The sequence below is a fragment of the Diaphorina citri genome, unplaced genomic scaffold, assembly GCF_000475195.1.
Source record: "Diaphorina citri unplaced genomic scaffold, Diaci psyllid genome assembly version 1.1 scaffold342, whole genome shotgun sequence".
In the NCBI taxonomy this organism is placed as follows: Eukaryota; Metazoa; Arthropoda; class Insecta; order Hemiptera; family Psyllidae; genus Diaphorina; species Diaphorina citri.
Window position 1 is genome coordinate 37,431 of NW_007377777.1, and position 18,068 is coordinate 55,498.

An 18,068-nucleotide genomic window follows, 5' to 3' on the forward strand; every position below is an offset into this window, starting at 1 on the left:
GGGCTACCATATCCCACCTCGCATCTTAATAAATCACTATACTTGTCTTTCATATGATTAAATACCTAACTTCGTACTTCTAATGAACCTATTATTATTATTTCAAATACCAAGGTTGTCCATCTGATACGCAACATTTTATAGAGAAAAAGGAACCAAATAATAAAAATTACAATCTATGCAACGAAAATTCAAACACTTCTTTACAATTTATAGTACAAAACAAGAAAGAGGCATTTCCTTAAAAAAAAAAAAAAATCAAGTCAAAACAGAATACTTTTGCTCCAGGTCCTAATTTAGAGTTATGAATTCACACTGGAGGGGCAATATGCCACGACCTGCAGCACCTCTAAAGAGTCTGCATACTCAGGTTTATTCTAGACAAAAGCTGTGAGTCCATATACTATCCCATTAAGAGGATACCTGAGTTTGTCCTGCCACAGGTTCAGGTAAACCAGTCTCGTGACTTATCTGTGTGCTGGGAAAACCTTTAGACCTAGGACTGCATGACAGTCTGAGTGTTGATCCAACTTTAGCTGATTAGAGTGGTTAGTGATGGCAAACTAAAGATAAAAACATTCATCAGCCATATGTCTCTAAGTGTTGATCCAACTTTAGCTGATTAGAGTGGTTAGTGATGGCAAACTAAAGATAAAAACATTCATCAGCCATATGTCTCTACAAGTTTGTGTGATGCTGTGATGTCCTGCCACAGGTTCAGGTAAACCAGTCTCGTGACTTATCTGTGTGCTGGGAAAACCTTTAGACCTAGGACTGCATGACAGTCTGACGAGTCATAGGGGTCTGATGAGGGATATTCAGGTACATAATTATGTTGTTGTACCCTACTTCCTGAGATGGACTTGACTGTACCCTCAAAAGAGCCAATGTTATTGTCTGTGGCTTGACAGGGCTGGTTTTGTCTCAGTTTTATGTCCTCCAGCAACCTATACCTACGTCCTATTCAGGTACCCTCAAAAGAGCCAATGTTATTGTCTGTGGCTTGACAGGGCTGGTTTTGTCTCAGTTTTATGTCCTCCAGCAACCTATACCTACGTCCACAGATAGTTGACGGCTGTCAATTGATGGTCAATCGTCTATGTTTGGGTTTGGACAAATCTTAATGATGTATCAATTTTGATTTCTCATTTTGATTTTGTGACTCCAGGCATTAACTCTCTGTACTATAATATATGCCTATAGGTAACATCAAAACCCACAGATAGTTGACGGCTGTCAATTGATGGTCAATCGTCTATGTTTGGGTTTGGACAAATCTTAATGATGTATCAATTTTGATTATGTCTCTAGCCATGGTCCATTGGCTTGCCCTAAACCACAATTAATAAATCAACTGTTATGAGAACCTGTTCTTGTTTTCTGAAAGCAGATTGAACCCTTGAAAAACTGCAAGCTAGCTATGCTGACTGATTAGGGTATATTGGTAATTTTATCAGAACATTGTTGGTAGAGTTTTCAATTCTCACAGGCAGGTAGGTATTCCTTTAGATTAAATGTTGGAAAACTTATTATTCTATTATTTTTTCATCATCACATCAGGAGGTAAGGAAATGTATTTCTTCAATCATTGCCAAGAATATTAAGCACCATTGTTATTATTTTTACCATTTCCATGCATTGCCTACCTTTGTTCCTACATTTAGTATTGAATCACTTTGGAAGAAAAGTGTTTACTTTAACTTGAATGATGTATTCATATTGATCTAGATTCTAGAATTATTATTATTATTATTATTATTTTTCTAGATGCAATGAAGAAGCAGGCACTAATCATAGTGGGTGCTGGAGCATCAGGTATTGCTGCAGCCACCAGACTTGTAAGCAAAGGAGTAGAGGACTTCATTATATTAGAAGCTGAAGATAGAATAGGGGGTCGCATCCATACGATCCCTTTTGGTAAGCACAAATATACATTGAAAAAAAAAGTTAAATTTTCAACTCTAAATTACAATACTAGAACTTATATACCTAGACCTCTTAGCTCTTGCAGCAGTTTGTTTGATCTTTGATTTAATTATTTCAGCAGATATTTGCACATCTTGTTTTCAGAGGGAAACACATTTATTGATATTGGAGCCCAATGGGTGCATGGACAGAAGGGCAATGTAGTGTATGAGATGGCTAAAGAGTTCGATCTGGTTGAAGATGATTATCCAGACTTCTTCCAATCTATCAGTGTGAACTCATCTGGAGCCCCAATCAACAGAGAACATTCAGTACAATTATTTGAAGCCATAAAGAACATTCTGTCTGATGAAAACGAGGACATTACAAAGTACAATGGTTCTCTGGGGGAATATGTCAGTGAAAAGTAAGTTCAATAGCCAGATTTTTTTTATTTTATTATTTTTTTATCGAATTTATGTAATTAATAAATTTATGAGTTTAATGACAATTTTATTCAGTATCTGCACAACACAATAAAGAAAACAAGCTGGGCCCATCCCTCCGGGAATTTTTCAAGCCTGTAGTTTATTTGATTGTGATTAGAGAAAATCAGTACCTATGTACCTACCTAATTTGTTTAATACATATTCAGTTTATTATTCTTAATTTGATTTTTCGATTTTACTTTCATGTAATGATTTAAAATCAAGACTAGATAGAGCCCGTTCCCCCTTTATTCCTAATATAATGTTTAAGTCACCCATCCATTTATTGGCCTTGCTCGGCGTAGCTTAACACAGGTGACGCCAAAACCGGTCTTAAAATAACGACTGAAGTGTTATCTAAAACTTTCTCGGTTTGAGTTTATTTTATAGGTCGTCACAACAAATTTCGAGATTAGAACTCATTTTTGTGAGAAAATGTGAAAAAAATCCCCTAAAAACCAGGTTTTTTGGCTTTATGGTTCTCTGCACCACCATTTTCGTATTCCTGGTAAAAAAAGACCTTTAATTTGATATATAGGTCGATCAGGTTTGGATAAGTCCTTCTATGGGGACAGACAGAGTGACAACACCGAAGCAAATACAATAGTCTGTCCCTTATACCTTTTTATTACTATTGTAATAATAAAGGAAGGATGGATTAAAAATGTAGATAAAAAGGTAACTTATTTTCTATATAGAAGTAGGTACATATTTATATTGAATTATTCACAAGGCACTAAACAATTTATTAAAAAAAAAATTATGGCTTTTCGCTTTTCAGGCTTTTGGCTTTGAGGTTGGAGGTTGAGGTTAGGTTAGGTTAGGTTGCCAAAGTCCAAACTGCCAATGCCAGGTTGCCAAACGTTACGTCAGTTAGTCTTGTCACGTACTCCCAGCGTTGCCTACTGACGTCAAGATTTTTTTTACAACAGCCCCAATAGATGCGGCAACGTGGCACGACACTTTCAGGCTCACACCATTTGTCAAGGGGCTAGGTTTTCCTTGCCCTTGAGATCAATATAATTTGAAGAAACCATTTACTGATGAAAATTTGCTTAATGTAGCGTCTTTAGTTCACTACTCAACTGTAGTCTGTTTTCAATTTCAGCTCAGTCCCAAGCGGGAGGGCGTATCAAATCAGTGGACATAGGGGCTGGAGTATTCCTAGAAGAAGGAGCTCAGTGGATACACGGTCAGAATAATCCCGTCTACCAAACAGCTGATCAGTATCATTTGACGTCACCAATCAGATCTGATGAGGCTCAAGGTCATTACTTGAGAGACGATGGAACGGAGGTCCCCTTGCGATTTTTTATCATTTAATCATTTTCCAGTTTTTCAAATTTTCTCGACTTTTTCCATTTTCCTTTAGAGTTAAGCAGCTCAGTCTCCAGGCCTATATCAAAGTGTTTTTTTTTTTTTCGTTTTCTCATCTCGCTGTCAAGTATTATGGCAAAGAAATCAGACACAGTGAGTAGAAAGAAATGCAGAGACTGTAAGAAGAACATCCCTCTTGCATTCAAAGGCTGTCCTGATTGTAACAAGACCTCTTCTTCTTTGAGGAATACACGAGGTACCCAGCGACGTACGCAGAGAACTACTCGTGAGAGACCAAAGTTTTTTGATTCATCAGCTTTTCAGAAGAAAAGGAAAAAGCAAGTCAACAGAAAACCTGTATCAAGTGAGGTCAAGGAGAAACCTGTGAAAGCCAAAGCAATGGAAAAGTCAACCACTTCTCAGCCAAGCTCCAGTCAACCTCCAACACCCAAAGCAAAGAAAGCTAAGAAGACAAGGGAGCCAAAGGACACTGAAGAAGAATCTTCAAACATTATCCTTGTTGAGAAGGCAAAACAGTGTTCAATCATTTTGTCAGAGATTAATAGGAAATTTGCTATGACCAGTTGGAGGGTGTAAAAACACAGTAAATTTACTGTTCTGTATAAATGTAAAGCTGTATATTTATAAAATAAGGTAAACAAATTGTATAATTTTTGTTCTATTATTCAAGTTCCTCAATATTTTCATTTATTTAGATTATGTGTAGACTCTAGAATGATTAATATGTGCTACCTTTTTGTTTATTTGATATTGTCTACCTATACCATCAATCTTTTAACTCTTTGTGTTTCAGATTACAATCAAGACTGACCAATCATACCACACTCAGCCATCTTGTCTCTAGTCCTCTGTACAACCAAGTTTTGGAGTTCTTTGGAAAGTTTCAAAATTCTATTGATGGCACAGACTCTTGGTTTCAAACTTCAGCAAGAAGTTACCCAAGTTATGAACAATTTGAAGGATGTCCCACTACCATATGGAAAAAAGGAGGCTATAATAATGCATTAAAGTTATTAATGGTGAGCAAAAAAAAAGCACTTACCTATTATCTTTTTTTTTTTTTGTTTATTCAAGTCCACATCCTTATCATTAATCTCTCTGAAAACATCATAATTTTTTTTTAATTGGGTCCCGGATCAAATAGAATTTATACGTCCAAGTCCCGACTTTCGTATTTCTTTCGGTTCAGGATCAAATAGAATTTACGTTCACTTCGCGCGGTCACTTGCGGAGCTATCACGAGGGTTCGACTCTCAACTCGTGTAATATTTTCTCTGCTTGCTCTGCTCCTGACAGATAAGCACCATGTGTGGTGGAGAAATATTTCTCATGCAATGCTTCTCCGGCAAAATAGATTCCGTTCCTCTGAAATAATAAGAAGAAAAACAAGTCAATATAATATTAAGTAGGTACTGTGTGAGATCCACAAACTAACTACGAGTAAAACCAATAACTTCAACCACAGCAAGTGGTCTGAGGAGAGAAAGGCCGACCATTCTTCAAGGATGACGATATACTGGCACAAGAGAAATCAGAAACAATAGAGTTGACAGAAACCGTGGTCCTTTGAGGAAACAAACAAACAAAAACAAATAGGTACTGTTCAAAAAAGGACACCACGATTCAAAACTTGATAGAGGGAACCGCAACAAGGAAAAAGCCAGCCGGTCAGTCACGAGAACGAACCTTATCACCTTATCTGTTTAGGATAAAGTTTTTCCCCGGGCGATAATCTACGACCTAGCGTTTACAAGGCAGACGCGCTACCCTTCAAGCTAACTAGGCTGACACAAAAGATGTCGGGAAGTGGCTGGGAGAAAAAACGGAAGACAAAAGGGCCGCTGCCTTCCTCACACAAAGGATCTTTCGCTATTCAGCGGGGGAACTCAGCAGCGGTCATGGAAACCCTACTTGGTTCTTCAAACTTGGAAAAAGTTTTTTTTTTTAGGTAATAGTTTTGAAGAAATGTCTGACACATATCTTACCTGTTTCAATGGTACAGGTTTGGTGAGATTGTGTGTAGTGATGCCTAGTTCATCACACAAGGTTGTCGTATGACTGTAAGCACCTCGGATGTACTTGTTACTGGACCAGGATGATCTGAAACAACCAAAGATCAATCTTATTGAATTTACATGTCTTTTAATTTAATTTAAAAATCAATTGTGGTTCACTGTAAGCGAAGACAAGTTGCAGGTTCGAAACAGGCCTAGTGGACAAAGGGTTAAAATCTCAAAATAGTACCAACCTATCGAATAAGACAATTATGTACTAAGTGTATAATTGTAGGGACTAAGGTCTAAAACTACAAACTGGACTCCACATACGGGAATTTTATTAGGGAGGGGGGAAACTAGGGGTAAAGCAAACTTTCAGCCCTATCTAAGTGTATCATTCGGCCCGAACGATATGTTTTAACGCATAGTTAACACTTAAAAGGAAAAAAAATCATTTTACCTCACAACTCTGACGGGACGTGGCACCTCTTGTCGCGTGAAATGCCTCAGCAGTCGCGTACACTCGGCCCCAATCTCTTCCTCCGTCATGCCTTCTACTTCCTCTGCCCAGCTACCTCCCAACCAGCCCAGTAACACGTTTGGTACAGTAGTCAGAATATCGAAACCGGTGATCTCTCGTAACCAAGGATCAAAGCTAGGGTCAGGCCCGGACCAGATGAATTGGAAACCCTCGTCCTGAGCAGACCACCAGGGGCGGTCGTACACGAGGAAGATTTTCGTGATCGACGAAAAGCCCATGCTTGAAATGGCCTGGAAATAAAATGAACTTTTAAGAGGTCACGAGGCCAAAACCTAGTTAGCTTGGAGGGTAGCACGTCTGTCTTGTAAGCGCTAGGTCGCGAGTAGCCGCCCCGGGCGGATTTTATTGTAAACAGCTAAGGTTCATTCTCGGAACGGCTGGCTTTCTCTTACCCTGCCTTCTTTCTCACTTCACTTTCGGGACCATAAGACCTTAGCAGTCACAGTTCCCTCTAACAAACCTCTTTTAAGAAATAATAAGAGGTCACGAAGCATTTTTTATTAAATGTTTCACACCCGAGCGTCTAAATTGGACAAATTAGGGCGAGAAGAGACACAATACTTCCCATACAAAAAGCATTACCTGAGACCAGTGCTGTGGTAAGCGGGGTACAAACAGACGGTTCTGATTTTCTTTCAAATATCCCAACGAAGCCGTCACTACTACATGTTTGGTCCTATAGATTGTTCCATCTTCACATTTGACTATGATTTCTTCCACTTCTTCACCAATGCCATTTGTAAAGGTATCCTTCTCGATGCTATTCCCGTCAATGGTATCTCCATTGCACAAATCGTTCACTTGGTCGTTTGAATCTCTCCACAAGATTTGCTCGACAGGGCATTGGTATCGGATAAGATGGCTGGGGATCTGCTTCTCCATAGTGTCGATTACTGAGCTGAAGCCCTGGGTGAGGTTGATGTAATCGTCACCACCACAGAATTCGTACTGGCCCCACGCCTTGGCAGAGAGGTTGTACAGAGACGTGCAGGAGTTGTCGATTATTTGAAATCTGAAACAATAATCAATTTCGCAATGCAAAAATCAGGTCTTTTACCTGAATTCATGTAACTTTTCACTGAAATCTAACCTTGAGTTGGTGCAGAGTCAAAATTAGTCGAAATCGATTTATTTCGGGATCTAGAAGTCGCAGAAGAAAAAGAAAAATTCCGTAGTTTCTCGTTTTTTTTACCTCTTTAATGTGAAAAACCTCACCTATATTGACACATGAAGTCTATTCGTCAAAGATGCCCAATCCGGGTATTATTATTATTAGAACGGCAATTAAAAATTGAATTTTCGACCTTTTAAAGTTACTTTTTCGGAGTTTTGACCTCGAATTTGGATTTTTCCCAACTTTTTACATAGGAATCGACCATTTATTTATAATTTTTACCCATTTGCAACTCCTCCATTATGCATCAGTTCCCAATAGATCACTGAAGAAAAGCAACGTTACGCGTAGATAGCATTCGGATGGGTGACTATCTGAGTAATCGCGTGCTGCTGACTTTTCCCGGCCCCTCTCAGCGTGCAGCGGAATGTCACTTTTCTTGACAAGTACCTATAAAACAATAATTTATTCTAATAAATATTTAACTTTCAAAACATACAAGATAAAAGAAGTAAAAATATTACCATATCTTAAATAGGTATAAATTTATTTGTAAGAGCGTAATAGCATATATTCTACTTAGTAGACAGATATTTAAATAGAGATTACGAGAATGACTTGATTGAGAACTAATTTTTTGGTGACATAGGTTGATATTTATAAAAATCACATTGAATGTTTCAGAGCAAATGCATAGCATTTATAGAAATTTCGAGGGAAAATGCACAGCATTTATAATAATGTCGGGACCGGAAATCAGTCCCGATTTTTTTTTTAATTGGGTCCCGGATCAAATAGAATTCATACGTCCAAGTCCCGATTTTCGTATTTCTTTCGGTTCAGGATCAAATAGAATTTACGTTCACTTCGCGCGGTCACTTGCGGAGGTATCACGAGGGTTCGACTCTCAACTCGTGTAATATTTTCTCTGCTTGCTCTGCTCCTGACAGATAAGCACCATGTGTGGTGGAGAAATATTTCTCATGCAATGCTTCTCCGGCAAAATAGATTCCGTTCCTCTGAAATAATAAGAAGAAAAACAAGTCAATATAATATTAAGTAGGTACTGTGTGAGATCCACAAACTAACTACGACCACAGCAAGTGGTCTGAGGAGAGAAAGGCCGACCATTCTTCAAGGATGACGATATACTAGCACAAGAGAAATCAGAAACAATAGAGTTGACAGAAACCGTGGTCCTTTGAGGAAACAAACAAACAAAAACAAATAGGTACTGTTCAAGTAAAACCAATAACTTCAACCACAGCAAGTGGTCTGAGGAGAGAAAGGCCGACCATTCTTCAAGGATGACGATATACTGGCACAAGAGAAATCAGAAACAATAGAGTTGACAGAAACCGTGGTCCTTTGAGGAAACAAACAAACAAAAACAAATAGGTACTGTTCAAGGACATAGGTGACAAATAACGCGTTAGGCTTAGGGCATATATGTAGGTGAGTTAGGTGACAAATGATAAACTTGACTATTGAGTCTAATCATTTAACGCTGATTAATCGTAGTTTCAGAGACGAAAAAAGAAATCCCTCTTATGAATAAACTTCTTTTATGACTCACCTTCTAAGAGAACAAAGTTGGTGACACCGTTTTGCAGGAATGTCAAAGCAGCCCCAATGCCTGCCATACCCGCGCCAACTATTACAACGTCCTTGGCAATACATGAGGAGTACCTTGGTGAAACACATAAAATAAACCGCACTCGGTTTTCAAAAGATATTTATTCATTAACAGGTTGCAAAAGGGAGGGGAAAAAGAAGCTTGTGATGAAAATTTCCCGAGGGCCAGATCAGATAATTTCCCCTACAATCAAAATTCCCACTTGGATGTTAAGGTGTGTCCACAGTTGACCGGCTTAATTTGAAGTGCCTTATACACATCCTTGAATTTCAGTCATTCAAGGGGCTATTCCATAAAAAAACTTCGCACTTTGCAAATAGAAATGATGTTATATTACAGAGGACGATTTACAGTTATTAACAAAAGACCACTAACCGAGAAAGAAAACCACAGTTTCTAAAAATTACTAAAAACATAGTGAAAACACAAGATCATCATGCCTTCGAATTTGAAATGGTTAAGAATAAATATATTTTCTTAGAAAATAACATACAAATATAATAAATAACTATAGCAAAAACATCAATACAATCATATTTAATAGAAAACAATCTTGGTAGGGTAGAGCACTGCTTTTCTTAATATAAATATTACACATCAATAAAACATAAGGGTGGTATGGTTAAATAAAATAAAACAAAGAAATAAAAATGCTAAAGAGCATAAGGCAAAAAATGATTAAAAACAGTTGATAAAAGTAGGTAAAACTACTGGATGGCTGTGCAGAAATGCTGTTGATAAATTTGGTCAGATTTATAATTTTCTACAGTAAAGTATAACTCTCAAATGCTACTGGTAGATATCTAGGTTGAGGCTGGAATTTAGCCTGGCGCAATGAAATGTGCCAGTGCACCTGGATAAGTAGATAATTTAAACTGAAAGCTCAAGAATTTAAGGTTTTATAAGACTTGAGATTTAGAAACAAGAGAAAAAAAGACATTAATGGATGGGCTGATTTGGCTATTAAAAAAGCCTACTGTGGAGAAATGTCATTTATTTCCCACTATACTACTTCTGATTCTTTGCAGAGCAAAAGTTGACAGAGGGTGTGATGGTTTTTCAGGCTGAGGAATTTACAAAGTTTGGAATGTGAAATGGGGGGGCAGATCTGAATAGAATTCCCATTAGATTTCTAGCTATCTCAAGTGGATAAAAGTAAGGCACACAGAATCTCACTTACCTTGAGTGAGATTCACTCTTCAATAGTCTATCTGCTTCCCTCCAACCTGTCTCTATAGCACCATGTACTGTGGAATAATGATGATCACTAGTGGCCTCTCCAGCAAACAACAGGACTGGCTTTCCCTTCTCATTGGTAACTGGAGCAGCTAGGTCTCCAGCACTTGTATTCAACTTCTCTGTTATCAATGAGCGAGAGCTGTACGAGCCTTTGAAATAATTGTGTGTACCCCAATTGGATTTAAGACACCGTACAGGTTCTGGGATAGTGTAGTTTGAACCCAGGAAATGCCGAAATAGTTTCATGACATCAATCTGAACTTGCTCGTCAGTCAAAGTTTCCATGTACCTGGCAGAAGGTCCTGTAACCCAGCCTGTGAACAAATGAAATGAGATTTAAGCCATGTCAACAATACAGACATTCTTGTTAAACTTTGATAACTAGTAGCACTGAATTACAGGGTATAAAACCTCAGAATATGTGTAGTGGTTCAAGTGGATTTTGGATCCAGGGGTTACTGATTTGAAGATTTTATTCAGGGAAGAATGTTTCTGAATAAAAATGCTTAATTAAAATAGTTCAAATAACAGCTCTTACCTAAAAATGTAAGTGGATCCTCAGTGGTCAAATAAAATCCAAATGCATCCACTAGCCAAGGTTTGCCATTCACTCCACCAATTTCTCTGAACAAAGTGTTCTCATCCTCTTTGGTCCAGAAGAAATTGAATCCTAGGTTGCCATCAGGCCACCATTTCTCTGCAAACTTGAGGAATATCTTGTCTACAGTTCCAATGAATAAGCCCTGAAAGAAAAGAAATTAATTAATAAATGTACCTATGAAAAACAGTTTTTTTTTCTTCTATAGGTACTTACTAATGTATAAGTATTTATCACTAAATCAGTTGGGTTTGATCAGTACCAACTCATCATCAAATGACAGAGAGCCCATTCACAATGGCTTATGTAAGTGTGATGTTTTATGGAAACAAACATTGAGGATGGAAAATTACCTCTTTAATGTGAAAAACCTCACCTATATTGACACATGAAGTCTATTCGTCAAAGATGCCCAATCCGGGTGAAATCGAATCTTCTCTCCTAGTCTCCACGTCAGCTTTGAATCGTATCTATCTACCAAACCCCCAATCAAAAATAAAGGGGAGTAAATTACCTACCGTCTATGCCAGTCAAACAGCTGTTTCATACTGATCACATCTTGATTCGGTAGTTGAGACTTGACATACACATCAAATTGCTCATCCAAATAGTCACCTATAGACGCGGGATAATCCTTGGTCTGGGATTTCCAGAACTCTTCACACTGCTCCAACATGTCACCCACGGCCCCAGCTACCTGGAAAATAAATCAAACAATTGATGAGAAAAAATGTATGACAGAAATGAAGCAACTACAAACTACCGATGTCATCACGTACGTGAATCAACAAAGCAATACCTAAGTCTATGTGGCCAAATCAATACGTAATTAATAAAATGAGACTGTCAAAGGGCATGATTTTTCTGAGAAAGATAAAGAAATGGAGACACTATGAGACATAGACCTGTGTAAGTATACAAAGGACTGATAAGGCACTGATAACTCTGATAGATAACATTAGTAAGCATGTTCTTTTGTGAACAACTTTTTTTTATGGGATGATATATTCTGCCTAAGCATAGCATTACTTTGAAAATTACTAGTACAAAGCAATGGGAATTTTATGAGACCAAACAAAATCCAGTAGTTGTAGCAATAGAACATTGTATGCACCAGTCTCCAATGGATTACTGAAGTTAGGCAACATTGACTCTGGTTGGTGTTTGGATACTTGACAGTCTAAGAATCACGTACGTAAAGTACCGTTCCCACTTGTCGTGTTCTTCCAATTTTTTCCCCCAAATGTCCCATAGGCAATGTAATTTAAATGAGAGTGTTCCCACTACACGCGACACGATTCCCCTCCCCCCTCCCGAACAACAAGTGAAAAAAAAAAAAGAAAACACGAGTTTTACCGCCAAACTGGAAAATGATTAAATGATAGAAAATTAAAAACTTGTAACAAAAAACAAATGGAAAAGGTGGACGTGACTTTGCTGATTGTGCACGTGAAACCTACAGCGTTGCCAAACCGGTTGGGTCTGTTGCAAAAAAAATCGTACTACGCATTCTAGGAAATCAGCTGACAGGTAAGGAAAAAATAAAAAAATAATCAGATTAATCATAATCAGTAATATCAGAATCAGATCATTCAGATCAGTACATGAGGCCGTGGTTATGAACAGGGCTGAGTTAGGCCATTCTGAGATGTTCTTGGCAAGTGGAAAATGATGTGGTAACTTAACACAGAACATGAGGGTACTTCTAGGTTCCATCAAGGCCGGGGGATAGTAGCTCGGGCAGGGGAAAAAATACTGGTCACAATAGATCTACAGAGGTTGCAGTGTTAATTGCATACTCTCTCAGGAGAGGAGCAACCAGTCCCATAATAGAATAGAATAGGTATACTTGAAATAAAGATAAGCCAACAACATATCTATTTTATTTCTTTACACACTAAGCAACAAGGCCATGTGTGACTACATATCTAATTGAAATAGTTGAAATGCCTTGCTTCCCTTCCTTGAATATACAAGTATAATATCTGACATAAACTGGTCCTGATCAATTTTGCTAAATTGCGACCAGAAAGGGAGCCAGTCCTTTAAAGTACCATCAAATTTTTTCAATTGGAGCACAGGCAGTTTGAACTGCTGTGCCTGTGCACATGTATGAGTTGACAAAACTTCGTTACTTACTTCCGAGACATGCTTAACATTTACCAAGTGGCTATCAACTAACTTTTTCACAGTTAAAAACTCAAGTTGGTAGTGGTCAACCTTACTCTGTTCTTCTTCTAGAACATCCTGGGAGAAGTCTGCTTCAGAGCCATAAAGCAACTCAGCTATTTGAGCATCTTTGTTAGAGATGCTTTCAATCCTTAGATCCAGCAGTTGCACATGTGCCTCTAACTTTTCACACTTATGTCTTGACTCTGTTTCTTGTAGCAGGACCTCAATTGCTTTCTTGGTGTTACCTACTTCTGAGACTTTTACTAAGTGGCTCTCAACTAACTTTTTTACAGTTAAAAACTCAAGTTGGTAGTGGTCAACCTTACTCTGTTCTTCATCTAGAACATCCTGGGAGAAGTCTGCTTCAGAGTCATAAAGCAACTCAGCTATTTGAGCATCTTTATTAGAGATGCTCTCAATCCTTAGGTCTAGCAGTTGCACATGTGCTTCTAACTTTTCACACTTATGTCTTGACTCCGTTTCTTGTAGCAGGACCTCTATTGCTTTCTTGGTGTTGGTGAAACTTGTGCGTAGTTGCGCTCTTTCTTTCTTGAGAGCTTCCAACTTCTTGTGGACCATGATGTACAAACAAGATACCTAATCAGTTTTCTACTTACAGTTTATCCCTCAGAAAATCCTCACCTTTATTCAAACATCCCTAATCAGTAAAGTCAGACTGAAAGGTACACCAATACACCATTCCTGCTGCCCTGCTCTAGGAACACTAGCAGGAAAGAAATTGATAGAACACTTCATAATGTAAGTACATTCAAGAACATGGTTAAATGGACAAACAAAAAGATGAAGTAGGATCCCCTTGTTTTAGAAGAGTACCTCGACAACTTTTATGGTCCAATAACCAAGTGGGTATCACACAAGGCTTGCACACTGGAGGTCCTGGGTTCAATTCCGAGCTGTCAAATTTTTTGGCTCTGTGGTTGAAATACAGGGTCCACTCAGCCTCAGGGCAACTGAATAGCTACAAATGAAAGCTATGGAGAAAGTATAAAAGCTGATTACAATAACCAAATCTTATTTTCAGGGCTCAAGAAGAAAATGATCTACTCAAGGATGTTCCTCACATGACGGATGAGGTCAACCAGTATCAAGCAGATCAACTCATTGACAAGATGAGGAACTTTCATGCCACTCTCTTGTTTGAGCCAGATGGATGGCCTGCATTGAAAGATATCTGTTTAACCCTAAGTGGCATTCCTAAGAACTCTCTTACTAAGGGTTGGAGAGATTTTGCTGGTGAACTTGACTTGAACTTCTATGAAATAGGGGTAAGAATCATTATTTGGTTTTGGTTCAGTCATCTGTAATATTGTTTTGCTTCAATAGATTAAAATTCAACAAGAAGCAATATTCTAGAGGACATGTTTTTTATGGCTTTATTTAGTGTGGCAGGATTCTTCAAAAGGAGCTTTTCCACCCAACCACAGGTTTTGTTGAGGATTTAATTACTTAACCATTATTTTATTATTTTCAGTGCATATCAAATTACACACATGAAGATTACTCAGAACTTGTCATCAAAGCATTTTCTCAAGATAAAAATGCAACCATAGATAAAATATTACAAGCTATTGTGAACATTGAAAGATGGGATGTCATAAGATGTAGTTCCAAATCTCTAGATCATCTCTATGAAACAATTGTGGCCAAAGAATATGAAAGTTTGAATAAAGTTAAACTAAGTGATCAATGTAAAACATATAAAGAATTCCAAAATGCCCAAAAAGAAATCCACAAACATATACTTGAAGGCCCCAATATAAAAGCAAATAATTTACCACTATTATTTTCTACACTTCCCATTACATTGAAAAATGTGACTAAACAAAGGGAAATGTACAGTGCACCATATGAAGAAAATAATTTCAAGTTGGAAGATGATACACCATCTGAAACACCTACAGAAGGATTAGGTGCCATCATAGAGAAAGCAAGAGATAATACAGACAACATAATATTCACTGCAGTGTATGAGAAAGCTGTTCCTTTTGACAAAGGGGAGTCCCATAAAGAGGTAAATAGACACCGTTGACATTGTATAATATACATTATACATATTATACAATTACACACAGGTGTAGGACTACTTCAGTCAGGGCACTGATAAAATTTAATGATTACCTATGTTGACATTGTACATTCCTTTGTACAATTTCAAGAAATGAGACAAATAATGGGGACAAATGGGTACCTTGGTAATTTGCCAAATTCCACGTTGACATTGTACATTCCTTTGTACAATTTCAAGAAATGTGACAAATAATGGGGACAAATGGGTACCTTGGTAATTTGCCAAATTCCAAGTTAGGTAGATAGGTAGGTATGTATTAAATCTTAGTAGCTCAATCCAGTCTTTCCTCTCATAGATTAACTCTTTTATTTTCAGAGAGATTCAAAGTATGAGAAAATAGTCATGCTCACCTATGCTAGTGATGGTTTAGAATTTGTAAAGGATATTGCTGCCAAATTCCGGACACCTTGTGAGGGAAAACTACCTATAGGTGTGTTAACATTGAGAGAACAGAAGACTGCTGCTTTAAAAAATCCAGAGAAATTTGTGATGGATATGTTCCCACAGGTAAGAATAAATTGAGAGTAAAATGAAACTATTGTGCTTTTATGTATTTAGTTTATGACAGGAGAATCAAATATCATCTATAGATAAGTAACATTTGGAAAGGGACCAAAGACAATCAAAGTCATAGTTAAATTCAATACCTATTCACTTAACTGAGCTTTACAATCTATTATTTCAGGTGGACTATGTGGTTCCCATTCTTACTCCTGGCTATTTCAAATCTCTATCCCAGCACAATGTTCAACTAAGCAATTTCTCAGAAGAAACACTGGATCAAGCTTTCACTTCACTTATTCATGATCTTATGTGTAAACACTATGTGAAAAACAACTGTCTCAATGATAAATTTAGATGTATCATACCTGATGCCTTCATTCCAACTGTCACATATGATTCAAATTTCCAGAGTGACCCCACGTTTAACATCTGGTTACCCTTATCAGAACTTGACACCTTGAAAAGTGTTATGTTGAAACAGTAATTGTGTTGAATATTAATAATAATAAATCTGGGTATTTGATCAAAATCTGATCTATTATACCAAGTGAGGTCATAACTACAAGAATCATTGGTAAAAATAATAATGATGAAAAAGTACATTTTTTTTTTTTTTTTTTTTTTTTTTTTTTAAAGCCTCTAACTTTTCACACTTGTGTCTCGACTCTGTTTCTTGTAGCAGGACCTCAATTGCTTTCTTGGTGTTGGTGAAACTTGTCCGTAATTGTGCTCTTTCTTTCTTGAGAGCTTTGATTACCTAATAAAAAAAAATACTCATGTGTGATAAAAAGCACTTGTGTATAAGGAGGTACCATTTTGTGATTTTCAAATATGTATTGGGTGTGTAGGTATCCCAAATAATTTCCATTCAATTTACAAATTCATAGACACAACCTATTTACTTAGTAGTCAGCAATAAGTGCTCTCACCAAGGGCCCCCTGACAAGGTTTTGCCTGGGGCCCAGGGCCTCCCAGTGTCTAAGCATTCAGGTACCTATACACTCTGTACAGTGATGAAAAAGAACTTGTAATATTTTAGACAATGTTAAAAGCTTAAGCAATTCACAAATTATTTTAGGATCTAAAAAGTCTAGAATCAAGATTTTCTGTTGTACACTTATATTTTACGTATATAGGTATTGTGTTTATTTCAGGTTTCATAATTTGAAATCCCATGTGTGTAAAAGTTAGCTAAGACTAACTCCGAGGCTTCTACTGTACTGGTTAAGAGATTAATTAAAATGATAACAATATATAAGAAGTTGATTAACCTTTGAAGGTACTTTTTACACCTTACCTCTTGGAGGGTATTTAGGAATAGGAAACTGACAAAATAATGTTTACCTGAACCAGTCCAGTATTATGAGATTTGTATTTCTGATTCAGCAGATGCTAATCCGCTAATCCCCAGATAAACAGTCCACTTGAGGAGTGGAAGAAATGAACACAAGTGCTCAACCCACTTTATTCGACCTTAGACCCTTTATTCACTATGATGATGATGATGATGATGATGATGATGAATCACTTTTTTTTTTTTTTTTTTTTCATAAATTTTTTTAATCACTATAAAAATGATAATCAATCAAGTTTTCAAAATTGCGAGAAAGAATTATCATTTTTTTACGGAGATATGCTGTACCTTTTTGACCAATTGGATGAAGATACTGAGGTTAAAAAAAAAGAAAAAAAAGAAAAGATTCCGATCGGTCCGATCGGTCGTGCGATAACGGTCTACGCAGTGGGTAGGCTCCATGACTTGGTGTGCGTGGGCACGAGTTGTGGAAGTCGACTACGCGCGTACGCGCGTTGACACCGTAAAGGTTCCTCGATTAGCGGACCGACATCTACCGTTGACAACAATTTGTTTCTTTTTTTTTTTACAGAGCAAACACTTTGCTTACCGTTGTATGCGAAAGTGATTTAATTTTCTCACGTATAACGTATGCCGCTGATTAAACTTCCCCGTTTTAACAATCCAAGACTTTTTGTAATCAGATAAAGAGTCTAATCGGGGGCGTACAAGGCTGGACCGCTTCAAAGTGGGGCAAGGACCGAGCGGGAGAGCAGTTTTCTAGTGTATTCTAAGTGAATGGACGGTAGGTGGACGCTCTCTTTAGTCGGGAAGTCTGAAACGGTTCTTAAGTGGGATTTGAAATCAGCTTTTTAGTGATTTTCAGACCTCTGTGACAAAAAATACCGAAAAGCAAAAGTCCGAAAACCGAAACTCCAACCTCCGAACTCAATCCGAATGACCCCCAACCCCACCAATATCCAACGGTTTCAGGTTTTGACGGTTACGGTCCAACGGTTTGCAATGCAGTCAATCAGAACAGTGGCATGAGGGTCGCAACGGATGACTGCAGTTCTAAAAAAAATGTTCGTCCGGGGTTATCTACGCCCGTTGCACCGTGCTGTGAAAGCAAAAGACTCATCATGGGCGCTTA

The 18,068-nt window shown here is 37.6% G+C and overlaps 3 protein-coding genes across 3 annotated transcripts; 2 read left to right on the forward strand and 1 right to left on the reverse strand.

The window, feature by feature from the left end:
- The first annotated feature begins 444 nt into the window (after positions 1 to 444).
- On the forward strand, positions 445 to 4,844 carry LOC103507790 (lysine-specific histone demethylase 1B). The gene is made up of 5 exons (XM_026822557.1): positions 445 to 449; positions 1,768 to 1,917; positions 2,071 to 2,332; positions 4,525 to 4,750; positions 4,806 to 4,844. Exons 2-5 carry the CDS (start codon positions 1,773 to 1,775, stop codon positions 4,842 to 4,844), a joined length of 672 nt encoding a protein of 223 aa, XP_026678358.1. The 5' UTR covers positions 445 to 449; positions 1,768 to 1,772.
- A 43-nt stretch (positions 4,845 to 4,887) lies between these two features.
- Positions 4,888 to 11,001, reverse strand: LOC103507781 (the record flags this gene model as incomplete). Its single annotated transcript, XM_026822558.1, is given in 8 exon segments — positions 4,888 to 5,096; positions 5,717 to 5,831; positions 6,189 to 6,499; positions 6,852 to 7,281; positions 8,316 to 8,400; positions 8,960 to 9,113; positions 10,199 to 10,572; positions 10,797 to 11,001. Coding segments are annotated over 8 exon segments (1,803 nt in total), but the record flags the coding sequence as incomplete, so codon positions are not given.
- Positions 11,002 to 13,651: 2,650 nt separating this feature from the next.
- On the forward strand, positions 13,652 to 16,139 carry LOC103507783. The gene is made up of 5 exons (XM_008472287.3): positions 13,652 to 13,787; positions 14,071 to 14,314; positions 14,521 to 15,060; positions 15,433 to 15,624; positions 15,803 to 16,139. Coding segments are annotated over exons 1-5 (1,281 nt in total). The 5' UTR covers positions 13,652 to 13,785; the 3' UTR covers positions 16,106 to 16,139.
- The last annotated feature ends 1,929 nt before the right edge of the window (positions 16,140 to 18,068 follow it).